The sequence below is a fragment of the Colias eurytheme genome, chromosome 1, assembly GCF_061535395.1.
Source record: "Colias eurytheme isolate Ceu_HAF_F1 chromosome 1, ilColEury1 Martin Lab GWU primary, whole genome shotgun sequence".
Taxonomy (NCBI): Eukaryota; Metazoa; Arthropoda; class Insecta; order Lepidoptera; family Pieridae; genus Colias; species Colias eurytheme.
Genome location: NC_142980.1, coordinates 9126770 through 9147320, shown reverse-complemented (window position 1 = coordinate 9147320; position 20551 = coordinate 9126770). Strand labels below are relative to the sequence as shown.

The following is a 20551-nucleotide window of genomic DNA, read 5'->3' as shown; positions in this document are numbered from 1 at the left end:
TTAATAAATACAACCAATTTGTTTCTTAACAGAGCAAATAAAATAGGTACTAATCACACGATTGCTTGAAACATAACGAATACGTCAATGTGAAATTCAATATTAATTTCAAAAGAAGATTGTAAAGCAATTTGGCCCCGATCTTGGAAAACAACAGCCTGAATCAATTATTTAAATTCGTTTTTAAATGGACGTTACAAAATTTGATTACGACGCGGGGACAGCAATCGATAAACAAATGCAAATTACTCTATAGTAAATCCCAGTCTTACGCGGCTGGTTTTCGAAGCGTGGTCAATTCTATTATTATATCTAAAGAGAACGATGGTAGTAAGTTGTATATTTCTAACAGCTACATGCGTGTGAACTATCTAAACGCATACTAATGGAATCGAGTATCAATTACGTGCAAGTTACATGTCAACACCACGATCAGCGCATCGTATATCCGTAAACGACTTACATACTAAGTTTATAAATATCATTCGATATGTATATATCAATTACAAACTTCATTGGATTAATAATAATTCATTATTTCAAATGCTGCCGTTAATGCTCACTATGGTAAAGTAAAGGTTAGTAAAAGCTAAACAGGGATGCTCATTGCTCACTTAGATGAAGATATTTAGTCAATGAAAACTATTGTTTTGATAAATTTTACTCGCTTTCTATGTGCCTTATTGAATTATATTGTTTTATAGATTATAATATTGTAGGTATATATTACTGTAAATAAGGTAAATTAAGCTTTGCTTCAATTAGTTTACACACAAATGAGGTGTAATAATGCGATGTAGATATCGCTCTGCAGAAGATTACTACATTTAACGGAGTGAAGTATCGTTAATTTTCTCCTTAGGGGAATCAAAACTATTTAGATGACTTTATTGATTTGCATATTGCTCTCATAAAGCTAAATTAGACATGTAATATAACAATATCTATTTAAAGTGAAGATTAACAGCATTGAGATTGAAACTAGTAATGAGCGCACTGACACAGTCCATCGTAATTCAAACCGCGGAACACAATCGTATATATCACATAACATCACACAAAACTTATAAACTAATACCGTCGCAACAATCACTTTATTTGGACCAGAATAACAATTACAATATAATATGCAATATCGGAGAGCGTATGAATGTTTCCTAGCAATCAGCTAAAATGATGATATCGATGTCGGCCACTATACGTGGATCGCTTTATCTAAACTATAATACTAGATCAATTCCATATATAGCTCTTACCCCTACGGGTACTAATTGAACAAAATTATTATATTTGATAACATAATGGCAGTATTCTATTGCGATTCCGTTTCAAGGTTCGTTCAGGAACGTCTAGATGGGTTCACGCTCCTTACATTTTCGGGCTATAAAAAATATAATAATAGCTAATTAATCGATATCCATTTTATTATCAGTAATAAAGCACAATTTTCATATTGAAAGAAAAAGAATTGAATGAAAGTGCTAATTCAGAATGGATTTCTGGTACTTTGTAAATGGAACAATTACAAATACATAACTTATAATGCTGTGAATATAAGACTTAAATATTTAGTAATTTTTACACTATCTACTTATATCATGCCTCCTCAAAGTTTTATATTACATCAAGTTAAATGCATGCAAAATTACAATAATTGTATAAAATATATTATTGAACATTCACTTATAGCAAAAGGTATGTATCTATTATATTATATAAGGAAATATAAGGATTTATTAATATTTCTCCTCTTGCGAGTGCTGTCATTGCAGAATAATTTTTAATAAAAACGAAATTATATCAATAAAATTTGGCCAGGGTTAAATAAAAACATTCAATGTAACATTGAATTCATGCTTGTATAATTTTGGTATTTATTTTCGTTGAAACATTATATAAAATACAGAACCGCTAAAATATTTATAATATATGTTCAAGAGTCATAAAATGTTGAATAATAAAATGATGGTTATGACCATTATAAAATTAAAGATACTTACATAGTAAAATATTTGGATTACATGCACATTCCTTCACAGTTAAAACAAAGCTTTATAAATATAAAGTAGACATGATTCGAACTACAAACAGTAAGTGTAAATAAATATAACCATGCATTTTAGAATAACACTGTTAGAGGAAATGGTGATTAAATAATTACAAAATGAACTTAATACTATGCATACACTTATACATATGAAATACAAATAAAAACTTAATCTACGTTCGACGGTGACTAGAGGCGTACTAAACCTTATTATAATTTTAATACATGCTAAAACTTTGTGCCTTATCCGACGTTTCCTTATCGATATTTAAGAATACAATTTATTTAAAATAATATACATCCAATCGATAGTTATATTCCGAATTGCCTAAGCAAAAATTCAGTCTAAAGTGAAGACAAATATAAAGCCTAAATGTTAGGAAATTTTAAAGGTTGTATAAAGAGATTAGTTTGAAAGAAAGAACAGAGTTAAGAAGAGGTGACAAGAGAAACGGAAATTTAAGTATTATTAATAGTTAAGAGTTGCTATAAATACAGCATACGACCTTTAAAATTAAACTAAGCTAGAACCAAAGGAAACGAAACATAAATCCACGTTCCAAATTCATCAACAAATGAAAAGCGGAATGCCATATCAACGTGTTTCCGCGCCACTACAGTGAAAGCTACACTAGTAAGTTAGATAGTAATACATCGCGCCAATCATCTAGTCTAGCTGAAGTGTTTGCACCGTGTTTTGTGCATATAGTTTCTCCTATGCTAATCCGAGTAAAAATTTTAGTAAAACGTGTTTTATACAGACGATTTTGTACCAAATACAAATTAATTCGGTGTTAAATTACAAGTATAATTTACCGTCGTTCGTTAGAAACTCGCTCAGACTAGTCGAGTGGCGCGTTGCACGTCCCTACGAAGGCGTGAGGTGAGGGGGGAGGGGGGGGATATAGGAGTAAGCGCGCACTTACGCGGCGGGCTGTGCGGCGGGCTCGTCGTTCATGAACGCGCTCGGGTTCTCGAGGCGGAAGCCGAAGATGAGCTGCGACTCGAGGATGCTGGAGAGCGTCGAGATCCAGTGGTGGCGGCGGGCCTCGGGCGCGCGGCACACGAACGAGCGTGGCCGCTCCTTGCCGCTCACCGAGTGCACCACGAACGCGCCGCTGCCCTCCTCGTGCTCCAGCCGCATCTTGTTCACCTGCAACTGTGCGGCTTGCTTACTACGCCGTCTTGCTGTCGGCCTATCCGTCTGACCCAACAAGCTTATATCTAATAAGTACACTGGACATTTCAGTATGAACATTAACTTGTAACAAGAAAATATGACCTTGAATGACGCCTGTATGTTTTTGAAGTGAAACTTTTTTATCGGGGTTGGAAAAAAAATTAGTGTAACATTTTTTCGTTACGCGCCATCTTGTTCTTATCCCTACCACGCGTGATTCGACGTATTTCTGTCAAGTTGCATATAGTAAATTATTTTTTGAAAAATAAGGTCATAAAGAAATTTCACTTCTTACGTGTGTACACTAGTACACGCACACATTTTTATTTTATCCCTTTCACACCTAACTTGCCAAGTTCAAGGTCATATTTTCTAGTTACAAGTTAATGTTCATACTGAAATCTCCAGTGTATTAGATATATAAGCTTCTTGGTCTGACCACATGTCGACCCAAGACACGATACATACTGACGCAACATTTCTAATATTACAAGAGAGCGTCGCCGATTATTCTTTGTTGAAATAATCTTCCGAATCGGTGATAGTTTTTGAAAAATGAATATTCATAAAACATTATAAAAATTTGCATATATTATAATAAAAATAAATCGTTGCAAGGGTATGTAAGAGTAGCGTTACTTTTAGTTTTAAAAGCAAACGAGTTTATGACAAAAACTTCGTAGAAACAGAGTTTCAATTTCTTTGCTAGTTTCTGAACGTGTTTCGTGTTTGAATTTTTTTTTTCATCACCACTAGGCAATGCGTGTTCTAATCCCAACTCATGATCGAATTCTGTTCTATAATATATATTTAATTCAATGCTAAACAAAATTTAGATCTTTACGCGTTTACTCATAAAGCTCAGTATCATTGTGATGTATAATGGTAAAACACTGAAATTGAAGTTTTGTAATAATTATGATAAAAAAGGGCGTAAAAAATGAATAAAATCTGCAATGTGATATGGCTTAAGATTCTTATATCACAACATTATGTAGAAAATTCTGCATTTCTATAATTTCGTTTGAATTAGATCGCTCATGAGAACGTAGGAATGCCCTTTAAAAAAGTTTGTTGCACGTAAGTTTACAGATGACTAGATCTTATTCCTACAAATACAAAGGTATTTTTGTAGAGATAATTTTATGTGCTTCAATAATGTTTTTTTTTTATTTAAACATAACATTTCGTAACGAACACATGTAGAAGAACGAACAAATGTAAGAATATTAAAAACAAAAAAAATTATAACAAGCTGTGATCGAAATCAACAACATATTTTAACGTTATAATTCTATCCATATACATACGAACCAGATTCTACACACTAGTATGTAATAGCCATTTTCAAACGTTATCGGGGAAATAATCAGAAAGTGACAAGTTTTATAAATGCCCGTCAGCACATAAATGGCCAAACACCATTTGCCCTTACGTGAAATCGGTGAAACTAAACGCAGAAACGCGTTTCTTATATATTTTCTCAGTACTGGGTGATATATTATATACTTTAACGTTATTTATCTACACATTGACATTTCTTATGATTTTAAATCAGTAGGTAAGTCGTTAAAGTTGTGGCTATTCTGAGTTGATTGTATGACCAGCAAATAGACATAAAAGATAAAGTTTACAACTTGCTCACATTCAAAAGAAACGTTAAAAGTGTAACTTTTAATTTTTTATATTTATATAATAACTAGCTTACCAGCAGCGGCTCCGCACGTAATCAAAGGAAATTCCCATGAGAGAATTTCACTGCGGTAATTACCTATGGGCTCTCTCTAGCCTCCTTATTATCTCTAGTCACAAAAATATATATTATGTATCTCTCTATTGCGAAGTGAAACAAACAAATACTATCTCACATTTATAATACATAATAAATAAATGAAGGGTGGTAATCATACCTACGTAAGCGTACTTAAAAGCAATCAAAACCGAACTAGACTTTCCCATCACCCGTACGGTTTAAAGTACTTAGTACCTACGTAAGTGCACTTTTAACCAATCAAAAAACTCAATCATACTGTCCTACCATCCTACTAATTATACTAATACATACATATTATAAATGCGAAAGTTTGTTAGGATGGATGTGTGTGTGTATGTTTTTTACTCTTTCACGCAAACACTACTGAACCGATTACAATGAAAGGCTCACATATAGAGGGTAACTTGGATTAACACATAGGATAGGTTTTATCCCGGAAATCCCACGGGAACGCGAACTATGCGGTTTTTTCTTTGAAAACGCGAAAAGCTAGTCTTATTTAAATTTAGAACGTCTCTCTCTCTCACACACACACACACACACGCACACATGGCTAATCACCTGCACGTGCGCCTTATAGTGATAGGTGGGGCTGGTGAACTGCGTGCGCTTGCCGACCGGAGAACGGGAACTATGAGGGTTTTCTTTGATAACGCGAAAAGCTAGTCTTATTTAAATTTAGAACACGTCTCTCTCTCACACACACACACGCACACACAGCTAATCACCTGCACGTGCGCCTTATAGTGATATGTGGGGCTCGTAAACTGCGTGCGCTTGCCGACCGGCTCGGTGAATATCATGCACTGCTGGAAGAGGAACACGTGCAGCTCCTTGCCCTTGTCGCTCGAGCCCTCCGACACGATCAGCGGCTCCTGGAACAGCAGCTTGCCCTGCGCCGCTATGTTGCCCTGCGGAACGGTGCCACTAGTACATCTGCTTAGTTACACATACATACATAAAGGTACCTCTAGTAAAGAAAGGGATATTCTTTTCTAGAGATCTTAAAGAAAACAAAGAAAAGGGGACGGCTCCTTTTATTTTCGAAATAAAACATTATCTGTATGTTGAATAAAGTTGATGTTCAACAATAACGTCATCCCGTTTTAAATCGGATCATAAGTATTGAAATACATGATTTGCATATAATAAATTATTATAGAAAGATTCGCTATGCATTTAAAATATCGCAAGCCAAAAGAACTTAGTACTAAAATATAAATAAATCGCAAGCTTTAAGAACAAACTTTAAGCAACTTTGAGAAAAAAGTTGACGTGTCACTTAAAGTGCAGTTCAAAAAGAGTACAAATTAAACACTCAACAGAAAAGTTAAAATAAAATAGGAATTCGCTGCAGCAATTTTAAGTCAAATTTAAAACACAAGACAAACATAAAAGATAACTAAAGCAACTTGGACACTAGATTCCCTAATTAATTTAAAAAGGTTATATTGTTGATAAATTTATTCATTAATTATGATGTCAAAGCGTAGCTGAATAATTTAATTTGACATTTTGTAAATGTGAAAGGCATCGGAATAATTATAGTCAAATTGATAGCGGATATCTATTAGTGCTAATATTAACTGTATCTATCCAATCAAAATCAATAACATTTGATTAAGCTCATTATGAAATTCCACTCCAGAGCATTCGCTGCATAATTACATACACCAGTTAATCACAGTTGCGGTAGCGTCAAATTCAATAACAATTCGCAAACAACAATGTTATATCTACAAATGTGGCGCACAAAAGGAAAATTATGTTCGGAAATACGTCATAATAACCCCGTATGTAGACCGCGAGCATACACTATCATTAAAGTGACGGCATCGAACATAACTCCATTACCACGATGCAGTGCTTTAATGAAGCAACTATAATAATGGGGAGAAACGTTTTCCGGGCTCTCGTGGAAAATTGCAGTCGAGAATTACCACCTCGGAGAATTACAAGCTCGGGCGGCTTACCTTTGTGAAATCTATTTGCTGGCGGTTGTTTGAGCGGCAATTTGCTTTGAATGATTGAAGAATGCTTACCGTAAAACCTTGCAGGCGGCCCACGTCCATCATGTCATTGGCGTTCTTGGGTATGATGGAGGTGCACTGCACGGCGTCACGCAGCGAGTCGATCACGTTGGGCGGCTCGTTGGCCACCTCCGAGTAGCTGAGGATCTTCTTCACCAGCAGGTGGTACTTCTGTATGCGCTGGATCGGCTTGATCAGCAGATCGCCGAGCTGAAACGCGTCCGAGTTCCATTTAATGTACTCACGTTGATTAACTAACACCAAAACTGCTAAAAGCATGATCGAACTGTTACAGCGAAATATTTTTAAAAAGTGAAAATAATATTTATTTGCTACTGTCTATAATTCAATATTACGAATAAAATTCAATTTGTAAACCTGTAATTTTAAAAATAACAACGTTGCGCCAGACTAAATTTAAAACGGAAAATGTAGATGCAATATTTTATTGCCGTCAGATATTCAGTAGATTTCAAAAGGCGCATCCTACAAGTATCGGCAATTTGCTCACTCGACATCACGGAGTCGAGTAAATAAAATATCATTCATACGGAAATACACTTTTATTTATTTAGTTGTGAACGACGGGTTTATTATTGGCCATATTGTTTGTGTACAATATGAACAATAATAAATCTATTTGCTGTGCGAACAACTTTATTGCGAAAGTTTGTCATTGCAATAGAATATAAGATCAACTTTTTAATAAAAAATGAAGTCTCGAAATGTACGATTATTTTTTTTATATAATCTATTTGTTGGTACGTATTATGTAGGGAGATATATTATGTACATCGCCGTTTTAGCCGTGGAACTTCCACTACTGGACAAAGGTCTCCCTCACGGATTTCCAGTACCACCGGATATAATATTATAGTATACTAGCGGTCCGCCCCGGCTTCGCCCGTGGTACATAATATTTACGTTTTCTCTACATAAGAACCATCCTCGTACTTCAAGGAATATAATAAAAAAAAAGAAATATCGAAATCGGTTCAGCCGTTCTCGAGTTATGCGCTTACAAACACATTTTGTGATTCATTTTTATATATAAGATTCATATTATTTTTATGAAATGTAGAAGTTTAGTTTTAAATCCGTTATTTCCATTTTAACCAGTTTCAGAGATATCAAAAAATACTTTTATCACCGACGCGTTTAATAAGCCGGGTAGGTACTTTCACAAAAAAACTCCATCGTACATGGCCATTAAGAATAAACAATTCGGATTTGTTGTGCAACTCATCATAAATATTAATTGAAGCGCGCGAAAGCGTATGTTCTGCGCCATACACGGCGTGTTGTCAGATTTATCAGTCGACTAGTCAACCGTGGGGTATATTATACACGTTAACTGTTCACGCTTTAACTTGATGCAAATTGAGCTCGCACGCGTAAATCATATTCATGTTAATCTTCGCACTTCTATATCAAATTAAGTGCCGGTACGGGGTGGCTTTTCAAACGAGACAATGTATAATTCCAATAAATTAAGTATTCAAATAAGCCTACCTAATGTATTTTAAATAATAGCTCAGATAGTAGTAGTTTATCCCTGTAGATTGTCTGATGAAACGCTAACAATTTCATGTAGGTATACAGTAAAACAAAGTATACGCACGCAAAATGAAACAGTGTGGTCAAGTAATTAGGCATGCCGGCGATACCGCAATACACGTACCTGCAATTTGTGTCCCAGTTTGTGCCTAAGCTCCTGGAAGTAATGTTCGTGTTCCGACACGATGTACTCAGACACCGGCTTGTTGCGGCAATAAGCTTCATACAGGAACATCTTCTTCTCCAAGAACCGGCGGAACAGCGGCCCCAACAACTCCGGGGACTCGATACATCCCTCCAGCTCACGGAGGAACTTACTGCACATATTATTAGTTCGTCACATACGATCCCGTTTAAACCACATCATTCGCCAGCGAACGCCAATAATAAAAAATAGCACAAAAAATAAAATAAAACAATCGCACGGCGTTTAAGCACGCGAGCAATTAATATGGTATCGCAGGTGACATAAGTGCGTCTATATATCAGCGAACGTGCTCGTTAAACTACGTAACGTAAACTTGTATCAATAATGAGATCGTCGACGTCTCTATGGCCACCGGTTGCCAGGTTATCTTCCACAACGTTTATTATGTATAAGTACCTCGAAATAACACCGAATTCCGATGAAATATCGTTATAATAGTTTTGCACTAATGACTATTTAGCAAATTGTTGCCAGCTACTTACTCGCGATGCCATTCGTAAATAGCCTCGATATTGCCAAAGATCATGCGTAATCGACGATCGCGAAGACCTTCTGGGATGGGTGGGTCAGCGTTGGGATCCTGTACAAAAGTTGTGGTCAGAGATCTTCAAATACTGGTAGCGTTCAAAGTTTACAAATTATTATATTTTTTATAAAAAGAAAAATAATTGCTAAATAAACACATAAATTTCACAAACACTCCAATATAATAATACGTACCATCATGTGCTTCATATATCCCTCGCAGACGTGTCTGAGATCGGAGACGTAAACCTCTTCGGTTTCGTACAGCTCTCGAAGAACGTATTCCCGCTTCTTCAGAGTGCTCTCGCTGCTCTCGCCGCCCGGCGTTGCGGAACTCGGCTCTTCATCGCCTTCCGAGCGGCCTGAAGTGGTAGCCGCTCCACCGTGCTGTTCCTATTTATACATACAAATATTTCACCAACGCTCTCAAGTCACCGAGTCGATATAACTGCCAAGTATATACGTTCAACTATCTAATTCACACACATTATTACTTTCCGTGGCAGGCAGGGACGCATACGAACACAGAAAGCACCCGATTTAATATTTTATACCAAGCTTTTTCACACAAAGGCGCACCGTTAAGCCGTAAAATTATGAGGCAAGGTAATGTTTATTGTTTTTATTCTGGTAAATGAAGTTTTAGGCTCACTCTCGGGAAATTAAGCCCGATGTTACCGAACCAGTTGCGACATTCACAATTAAACTGGGTCTTTGTGAGTTTTTTAATCACGATAAGTTTCCGTTTTCAGTCAGTCGCGATGTTATCGGTACAGTGAATTCATGATAAGGTTATTAAAATTGTACAAAGGTAAAAAATGTAAATTCTGTATTTATGTTATCGCCAAATATACAGAGTATTTAAATTAAAGTTAATAAATGTGACGAGTATTTGTTTTAGTTCCATACGGTGATAACAATTTTTGTAAAAAAAATAAGTAATATTTATTTAACATATTTTACCAGTTTTGCGTTATTTCAAACTATTACGATTTAAACTAGCAATATTATGAATATGTAATAAAAAACACAACTTAAATATAATGCATGCATAAGTAGAGAAGCACTTAAAGCGAACTGTTCAAGCGAAGCGACACAGACGTCTTAAAATATTGAATATATTTAAATGGGCTTACATTTTTCGTATAATGCATATTACATTATACATAAATGCATCAAATGTGCAAAGCAAATAGCACAAACATGTATTAACTGAACACATTGCAATCACAAGCTGATGAGACATTTATTATTCCGACGATGAGAGCCCAAATAATTTATAATACACGCCGAACGTAATAACAGGCTCAACAAAGGTTTGCGCCAAATTCAATTTTAAAACCACAAAGTCATCTATGAAACACACACTTGCTAGACTCATTTTCACTCTTTGTTCGCTATCTAGAATGAATATATCCACTCATATCTTTTATACCTCGTTAGATTAATTATTGTTTCTGCACATACATTTTTAAGTCAATTCTCAAACAAGACCGTGCGGACATTCTTTTAATTAAAGAATTCAACCGAGTGCTTTTAGTAATATTAAATTTATGCAGTGAAACGTGAGCGTAGACTTTTAAAAAATGTATGCATTCTCTTTGACAAAGTTTTTTGTACTAGAGAATTAGCACTGTTAAAAATAACACATAAAGAAGCGTCACCGTAAAAACGAATGCAAAATTCACAATATTAATTAGAAGGACGAAAACAAAGAGTGAAAACAAAACTGACAAAAAATCATGCACACTACATGCTTTGATGTGATTCGAACCATTTTTTCCTTGACAATTTGTTCTATCTCGGCGATATCCGCGGGACCACCGTTAGTTTCCAGCGCGTCCATTGCCAACGAGTTCTGAAAATGTCACCAACATCACCCTTAGTGTGAAGCACCTACGCGCACCTCGGTTAGTTACAAGTTAGACACGGAGCTCGAAAGTTAATCATTGGATATGGTATAGAATGTTAGGGACGTGGGGAAAGGGTGAAGCATGTGGTACTCACGCGCGTGGTGGGCGCCGCCGTGGCCGCCGCGGGCGTGGGCGGCTGCTGCAGCACCGGCGGGTTCTGCAGGACACACAGACCGTTACATTTACCTAGCTCCAAACATGGTGAATCTTAATCATTTTTTCCGATGATTCCTTAATATAACGAGTACTAGTATCTACTAAAATTCTGAAGTGAAACTTCTTAAGGCGCGTTGAGAGTAAAATTTCAAGGTCACGTCAAGCCATGATGCAATACCGATATATCATGGAGTAAGGCGACAATTATGGTATCTTTGAATTATGCTAATGAAGTTTCACTTCTGACACCTCTGCTCGGCACATACGCTCTTTTTTTAATTCAGTTTAGCATTTAAGTTTAAAACCAACGACGAATGCATTTCAAGGTACACATACCATTATCGTATAGCGCACTCGATTGGAATTTTATTGGAAGGAGAGAGCGATGCGTTACGAAGGTCAGGGCTATCGATGAGCGAATTATTTCAAGAAATTGCTTCAATACATATCACTTATTAAATGAATAATTCTATTTTTATAAACATTTATCATATTTACTACATGTGCTTTAACTTTGTGAATCATAAATAAAAGTTTAAAGCATAAATTTACCGCTTTTGAATTCCAAGTTAATAGCGAAAAAATTTAGAAAATGAAATTCAGTTTGAGGCTTAAACACGATTATCTGTTTGACAATTCCACTCCCTTGTAGTAGGTTTCACATATTCATATATTCACAACTGCATCACATATTCACGTTAATTCGATAACGCGGGGAAGGCCGACGTGAGCTATTCATTTATACATAAAGGGCCAGTGATGTAATAAAGTGAACATGTATCCATTACATGGCGTCTAAAGCTCTTCTTTGGTTATGGCAACGCTCATTAAAATCGCCGGCTTTATCTCGCTTAATTAAGTCCGAAGTCTGAACGATAATTGCGATAAATATGTGAAAACGGAACTCGGCGAAAAAATTACATAAGGTCGATCGTCGTAGTCTTACTTAATAGTAATGTTCAGATACGGACAAAAATTTCCCGTAAATACCTCAGATAAATTATCGTGTTATTTTCATGTAAATTGGTATGAATAAATAAAGGGCTTGTAAAAATTGTTATGACGTCATCATTGGGAGTTTCATACAAACAACACATGAAACGATACGGAGCGTTCGGTGATTGGCAATCAGTGCGGTCCCCTTCTACCGGACAAATTGAGTTGCGCTCCGCACCGAGGAAATACACAAGGTGAAAATACCTATTCACATACTGCGTTAACGAACACCCAGAAAAAACGAACTTTTTTAAAAGCCCACAGTATTGATATTAAAAACTGAACGAGAAATATCTTTTTGCGTTTATTTATTGAACGTGTAAAAAATTATGAATTGGATGGAGTGTCGGTATGTTTTTATAGAGTTGTTGCAAATATTCGCTGAAAGCACAGCGAAGCAGTTTGTTTATCTACTCGCAGCTGACGGTCATCGACCGCCGCTCCAGAGTATCGTAAGCTCATGGCATTCCTAGAGCGCGGTGATAAGGACGCTATTAATGTTATTAGTTATAATTGTACATTTATTTCTAGTACATTGTAAATTACTTCAACTATCATTTATTAATAGTCCGTTTGATATTGAGACTTTAAGAGCGAGATGAACACTAAGATTTAAACATCATGGAACATTTAAAATGCTCTGATGCGTAGTTTTTTTACCACGACGAGTCCCGATCGATTATCCACCCGGTATAGCCTATAATCTATAATCGATTTAACCGAACAGTGAATGTGTCAACAACAAGTTGTCTTTTTAATTTCATTGTAAAGGGTAATGCGACTGGGATTTTCATTTAAGCTTTATAATAAAAGCACCCCGGGCAAAAAACTTCAAAATGAAAAATTATTTTTTTAAATGCGTAAGCGTTTATAAAGAAAATATAACACATGATTTTAATCGTTTCCCCTTTCTGTTAATGGCTTGCACATAACGACTTGACGGCGTCTGTTTGGAAGTCGTTAAGCGATTCTCGGTAACTTAATACAGATTATACTCGTACTCACACAGTGTCACTTTGCTTACGAACCTATTGTATAGTAAGTGTCACATTTACGTGTATTATAACAACCGACTAGATTCAGATATGCATTATTTATGTATTGATTTGGAAACGAAAAACATCCAATCGGTAAAGTGCGACGCCTTAACGGTGTCAGCGAAACCGATATCATAATAACATTTTGACAAATTGAAGAGTTCAAATCTTTAGTGTTCCATCCGTATCGGTGTTCAAAAAAGAAATACGGTGTGTAAATGGGAACAGCCGACACGACATTTTGTATCAACGGCGGAATATTTATAGATTTTATTTTAGGCACCGGTTATTTTGGGTCTTAATTGATATAGAGAGCCACTTAATTAAAAGGCTTTTATAACTTCACTTTAAGTTTAATTATGTTCTCTACGTATCTATTAAATGCATAATGACATCATCGTACGCTTGACCCAAAAATTGTCTATCATAGCGATAGATAGCGGTTGTTGTGAATGAAGTTAATTTTAAACATTCGCCGACGCCTTTCAACGATGTTGCTAAGAATTTACGGCATACATTTTACGTATTATGATTTTATGTTTACACTGCTGTTATTTTGGGTAGATTTCTGTTAGACTCGAAGGACCATTTTTCAATGTTACGCTACGTTATAAGATGTAATGTTTTGCGGCCCTATATCTGTAATGTAGCGTTGTATATTGAGGTTCGGTGTCGTTCGGTGTGTTGTAGCGTGGCGTACTATTTTTGTATCGTGGTGTGTAATGTTGTGATCTGTCGCGTACTATTGTGGTATCGTGATGTGTTGTGTCGCGTCGTGTTGTGTTGTGCTGTTACCTGTAGCGGCTTCATCGGCGGCGGCAGCTCGACGTCGGGCACGTCGTCCTCCCCCTCGTCGAGCGCGGCGGCCACACTCCCCTCGCCCCCCTCCTCGGCGCGCCCGTTGTCCGTGTACGGCAACTGCACAACCAGATTCTATACCACCGGACGTACGTTACACATATGTGTTCACTTTTTAAATAAACAGTTTTTACACTAAACGTACATTAGCCATCTCGCAATTCAAAAATTCAAAATAATTTATTTGGAACATTAAACATACAATACAAAAACTTTATGAACTATTAATAATAATACTAACGACTAGAGACATAATTTGTGTGATTTATAATAATTTAGATGGAAAATATAAATTTATTGTTAAGCGCAATGCTCGAAATATCAATATTTAATGTTTTTTATCTTTAGAAGTGTATCATGTTTATTATTATTTTCAATTAAGTCATGCAACGGTGATAAGTGTATAATAAAAAGGAAGAAAATTTCCCCCAATAAAATAAATTGAGATGTACCTTCAGTTTCTTTTCAGACAACACTTTCTTCAGAGCCGGTTTTTCTGCGGGCGACTTGGCTCCGGCCAGCGCTTTTTCAGCTTTTCCTTGCGACTTGCTCGGACGCGGAATCCACCGCCTCCTGAATAAATTGCCAACTAATGAGTCCAATATTTATAGCGTTGAAAATATTAAGTACCTACAAATTGGATGTTAAATTAATTTATCAAATTAATTATTTGTTAATTGCCATTTGACTACTTATCATCGGTCATTATTTTGGAATTAGGTTGGTTTTACAGATAATTCTACATAATCGATGTTATTAATATGAATATAATTTATAAAGTAAAACCGCAACATTCAATACATGTCGAATCATATTGCATTAGGCAATATACACTGTATATGTATTCAATACTTTTATATAGTCTGTCTTTAACTTCAAACACCGTGACTCGAGAATTTTATATATTAGAAGATAAATGTTGAATAATGTTAAGTACTTTATCATAAAGCATATCGAACTTTAAGAATAAAAAAATAACAACATGAAAATATTTAATGTCCATTATACGTATATAAGTAACTGTGCACCAAATTTTTAAACACGTCCGGAAGAAAATTAATCTCTGAATTGAATTTTTTGGTTAACTCAGATACAAGCCAGAGCCAATTAATTATTGAGAACTTTTACAGAAAGGCAAAATCTGCAGTCTCTCTTTGTATTAGAGATTATTTAAACTGTTTAAGGTTCGTTAATCTAAAATGTAAGAAAAACAAATTAGGTTTAACTGAATACTCAAAATGACAAAATAATGGACTACACAACAATCCTGTACGTATAAAGCAGATTTTCACCGCGACAGATAATGGAATTTTCTTGCTGAAAGTATATTAAATTTAACAATGAAATATCTTACACATCTGCGTATTCTCTCAAATGATTCCATTAGGAAATATCAAATTTCCATTTTAAACTACATTTTTTTTAATTAAATTATTTTGAATAGAAATGCATCGGATTATAATTTTTTAACTTAAACTGTATATTGTATAAGACAAAATCTTAATACATATAAATCTCGGGTCACAATGTTTGTCCTCAGTGGACTCCTAAACCACTTAACCGATTATAATAAAATTCGCACACCATATTCAGTTCGATCCAACTTGAGAGATAGGATAGTTTAAACATGTAGGTACCACGGGCGAAGCCGGGGCGGACCGCTAGTATGTGTATATAATTGAAATAAATAGCATACATTGTATGAGAAGGAATGTAATAATTACAAAAGGTGTTAAATTAACTTGTTATCAGAAAGAGGCAAGCAATGTATCCGAACTTCAAGGACCGCTCGCCGCAATGCGGTCGAACAATGATAACAAATACCGTGGATATGTTTGCACCGCACTTCGATCCTTCATTGTTTTACTAGCATTGCGAATAAATAAATATCAATGCTCTATATGCAATGAGAAACAACGAACGCTCGTTAAATAATACTATACAAATATGAAATGTAAAGGTAAAATTAGAAATGTTCTATTGATTTTTGATAAAATTCTATTACTAGAGGAAAGCTTATTGGAAAAGCCATTGTAAACTTTATAGTCAAAGCTTACAAAGTCGCGTCAATTTTCTCGTATCATTCAGAGTCGCTTCCTTTGGTGCTTCGGTCAATGGTCGATTCCAATCTCGCCGCTGAGCTCAGGTAGACGACAGACCCTTTAATTAACGTCTGACCAGGTTTGTCTTTAATAGTCAATGCCGTTTACTATTCAATGAATATCGCAATCGTGTTTGTTATGACAAGCCCGGCTCAATCAGCTTAGCATGGTTTAGGATTGGGTTTACAGGAATTATCCTGAATGTCCAATTAATCACTTCGGTTATTAGGCTATCATTACATGCCTTAATTGTTCAATTAATATAATGATTACATTATCGTCCCCTATGTTTATACCTCATACATTTTATAGAACCAAGCCAGATGTTCACAAAATTTTATTTTTTGATTCAGCACTTCGAAATACATCCTTTCAGATGCTTACGTTTACGTGATTCTTATTTATTTTCAGCAAATTCAAGTATTCACTATGATATAAGGTAATAGATATTTCGAGAATTCGCATCGTTACACACTTGCCTATAAAAATTTAAAGAACTGAACCAAAAGGGATTATAGAAAGTCTTTGAATGTACGGTGTCGCACAATATACTTTTATCGATAAAGATGTTGTTACGTTGGTTTTGTAAGTTTATGATTGTCGTATTATGCGAATTTAAAATCAACTAAGTATAGAAAGATATATGTTTATCCTAAGTATAAAGTTACTGATACATGCAAAGGTACAATGGACATTTCCATATTTAAAATAAATAGCTCACGCTTATAAATAGAGAACTTATGAATGATAAGCGTTGAGTATTAACGGTAATTACCTAATTTATTTTATTATGCAATAATCACGTGATTTTACCAAACTACATATTATTTTAATACTATTGATGGTTCAAAAGAAACCCATTTTCGATTGTAAGTAAAATGTGAATAGGCGTAGGTGTTAGTGTTACGAGTGTGCACATATAAGAAGTGCGTACTTATTACTACTTACTAGGAGTAGAATGCATATTGTTCTGCGCTTGTAAATGTAGTACAGAGAGCGCGATAAGAAATGACAGTAACAATAAACACTCACTTCGCTAAAGCTATTTGGCTCCACATAACGAAATCCAAATACGATGTTGCACATCACAGTTTCACCACTTATTGTACACACTCAAATAATTATTCCACATATAATCTCGTCACTGTATCGGCGCAAATATCCTTATCGAGCCCAAGGAGCCTACGATCGCGTCGGGCAAATACGAGGGCCGCACTATCAACCGTCAAGATTACGATAATAATTTTGTAATCTATTGGACGGTCGACAACAGGAAGGGCGGCGCAAAACATTGGCACTGGGCGCGTTCGCGCTGCGAGCGGACGCGACTGGGCGCGCGGCCGCGGCCAGCGAGCCGACCGCCACTCAACAAACTAGCTCCCTATAATAATATTGCACATCAATTAAGCTCGTGTCCCTTGTCACCGGGCCAATCGCCGAAATGCCGTTCACTGCTCGCGTCACGCATGCGATGCCGACCGCCGTGCATCACCACTGCGCCCGTACCTCGCTGCCCATGCTCAACGCTCAGTGCCCAATGCTCAATGCTGACACGATTCAAGCTTATTGTGTCTTATAATGTTTATGCATAACTTGTATTTAATTGAGTGTTGTTAACATACGACAATACGAAAGATTAGATAGCGTGAAGGAAAATAACGATAAGATTAAACTTGAAAAAGGTACTGTGATAAATTGTTCAACAAAAATATAGATCCGATTTAGTTGTAATCGTTATTAGCATACCGCATTTAAGACACCTGCTAATTAATAATACAAACGCGTAATAACACGTACCTGCGCTGCGAAGAATACTAATTTTCCAATATATTTAAAAAATATTTCAAATTATTTTAACCTCAAATTCCACTTAATTGAATTCACTGATAAGTAATTCATAAATTTCTGTATCTATTCAAAGAATGTCATTAATAATTTTCAACCTTACTTACTTTATTTTATTGATACTTATTTATAATAAGTATTTATATAAATAACTCCACAAGCATTTATCCGATTATTCATAGTACCTAATTCCATAAAATGTTATTCACCGGCATAACGTATTTATGAAATTGAATCTAATTTTTAGACTAAGAAGTGGGCGATTCTTTTGAATCAGATCAATGTATCTAATTTTGTTCAAATGAAGATATTATTTCTAAATCTAGACGATAATAGCACCTGATTATATGGCAGCAACATTCAGTTAAGCGATTACGGTTGGAGTTCGGTCGATCTTCAAACATTTCGCGACTAGCTAGTAGCTACACACGCTGGCTCGAAACAAAGTAACTGCACATACTATCTGCTAAGGAATTAGATAACGAACGCGAAAGATAAGAGGTGACTAATGGGAAATAACGATCATACGCGATACAACTAGATAACAACTTAAGTTTGACACAAGATTTTGGAGTGATGCGAGAACATATTTGAGTAAATAAAACTCTACGCAAGATCTCGTCACGAAATACCTAAGTAAGGGTTCGCTTTTAATGTGTCAGTTTCACGCGGCGTTATCATCGACATTTTATTTTAGAGTCGCGAAAATATAAAAGACTAGTCACTCGCTCTGACATCGCACCGGGATTAGAAATACTACTATAGTACATACGTACTATATAATAAAATATAATCGCTTTATTTATCAGAAACGTACTGTACTAAATATAATTTAAAATCTTAGATTAATGGTGTCAGTGTAAGGCGTGTACTCATACAACAAATTACTCACGGTATTATCCCCTTCCGATGTTTTCCAGGACTGGCCACGCTCACCGCCCCTCCGGGATCCGACGACGACGCCTCTGCACACAAATAAACTTATTAAACGACACATTCGATTTATATAGTAACTCTCACTAAAATAATATAAATGTGCACGGTTATTAAAACTCAATTAGTTTATGAATGTAACTGATTAAGTATTATAAATGTTCAAATTAAACATTCTAAGCCTTATTTATTGTCATTAATGTAAAGTTAATCATATTTGGCTCTTCAATCAATTAATTAGCAGTAGTATACTAATTGTATGGAATATAGCTGATGTATGGGTATAGAGCGGGTAACGAGGTCCATTATCCAGTCTATGTCACAAAACATATCCATACACCAAAGGACATCAACGTTCGAGATAATTGGCATCGGGCAGTCAGCGGAAGGCTTATTGTTAAATCCTAAGCCTATGAACCCTTGTCCGGATATAGGATCTAAATGACAATCAAAATCGACACATGACACGACACAAATAATGGACAGTAGGTAACTGAAGAGGTATTTTACACCGTATACCCTGATAATACAATGAATTTGCTTGTTTATAGTATTCAAGGATGTCAATTTGATAGTTTGACGATTTTATGTTAGCTTAGTAATTAAAACATAGCCTTCTAACTTTTTCTAATATTTTATTGAACATTTTTATTTTTTAATCTGAATTAAAATACTTGCATATCAAATTATTCTAAGCAATTTCTGATTACTCATCTTCGGATACACATATGTTTCGCGTGGTGTAACATTAAAATATCACAACACTTAGACAAGAACACAAGAGGGAACACTTGATACAATTACTGCCCCCTGCTATTTGGTCGAGTGAATTACGCGATGTACCTCCACTCTAAACTAGAAATGGAACAAGTATTACATATAAAAAAGAATGAACGAAGTTAAATCATAAGAATTTGGGATGATTTAACAGAGCTGATCACCTCGTGACTCCATTGTACAAACATTATGACGTCAAAATATTGCATTCGATTTCATCATATATGCGGAATGTACTTAATGCTGAATCAAACATCGAAAAGTAGGTCGAATGAAACTTTTAATATTTGATTACCCATTGACCGACACCAGGACAGGCCGAGCTAAAAATATAACACAAATGATGCGTTCAATACCGCGATACCAAGTGCAGTTTTTCGGTGCGGTGTGACAAGCGCCAATCTCCGACGTTTACTGATAAGTATATACAGCCATGTCACTATCATGGGACAGACACGAGTGGTCCGTTAATTAGAACATAGTGGAGTGTGCGTGCTCCGAAGCAATTCTATTAGTATCGATGCGAAGGATAAAACAATGACAAAAATTATTTTGTGGCACCGAGGCTCCTATTTGTAAATACATATATAAGTAACATACGTTTCACTTCTGA

General features: G+C 35.6%; 1 protein-coding gene across 13 annotated transcripts in view; it reads right to left on the bottom strand.

Annotated features, from left to right (window-relative positions):
• The window catches only part of trio (trio Rho guanine nucleotide exchange factor), a 110216-nt gene that overhangs the window by 15872 nt on the left and 73793 nt on the right, over positions 1 to 20551 (bottom strand). For 6 of the 13 annotated variants that reach the window (XR_016456910.1, XM_090103495.1, XM_090103496.1 and 3 more), the window contains 11 exons: positions 19121 to 19193; positions 14734 to 14854; positions 14219 to 14356; positions 11329 to 11391; positions 11096 to 11179; positions 9517 to 9714; positions 9279 to 9376; positions 8713 to 8905; positions 7044 to 7241; positions 5730 to 5912; positions 2974 to 3206 (listed from right to left, as the gene is read on the bottom strand). Coding sequence is in view for 12 of the 13 variants with exons in the window: in XM_090103495.1 (XP_089959621.1) it covers positions 2974 to 3206; positions 5730 to 5912; positions 7044 to 7241; positions 8713 to 8905; positions 9279 to 9376; positions 9517 to 9714; positions 11096 to 11179; positions 11329 to 11391; positions 14219 to 14356; positions 14734 to 14854; positions 19121 to 19193 (1582 nt within the window). In the remaining variant the exon portion in view is untranslated. The remainder of the gene's footprint in view (positions 1 to 2973; positions 3207 to 5729; positions 5913 to 7043; positions 7242 to 8712; positions 8906 to 9278; positions 9377 to 9516; positions 9715 to 11095; positions 11180 to 11328; positions 11392 to 14218; positions 14357 to 14733; positions 14855 to 19120; positions 19194 to 20551) is intronic. The other 7 variants (XM_090103501.1, XM_090103508.1, XM_090103498.1 and 4 more) reach the window with 6 other exon arrangements.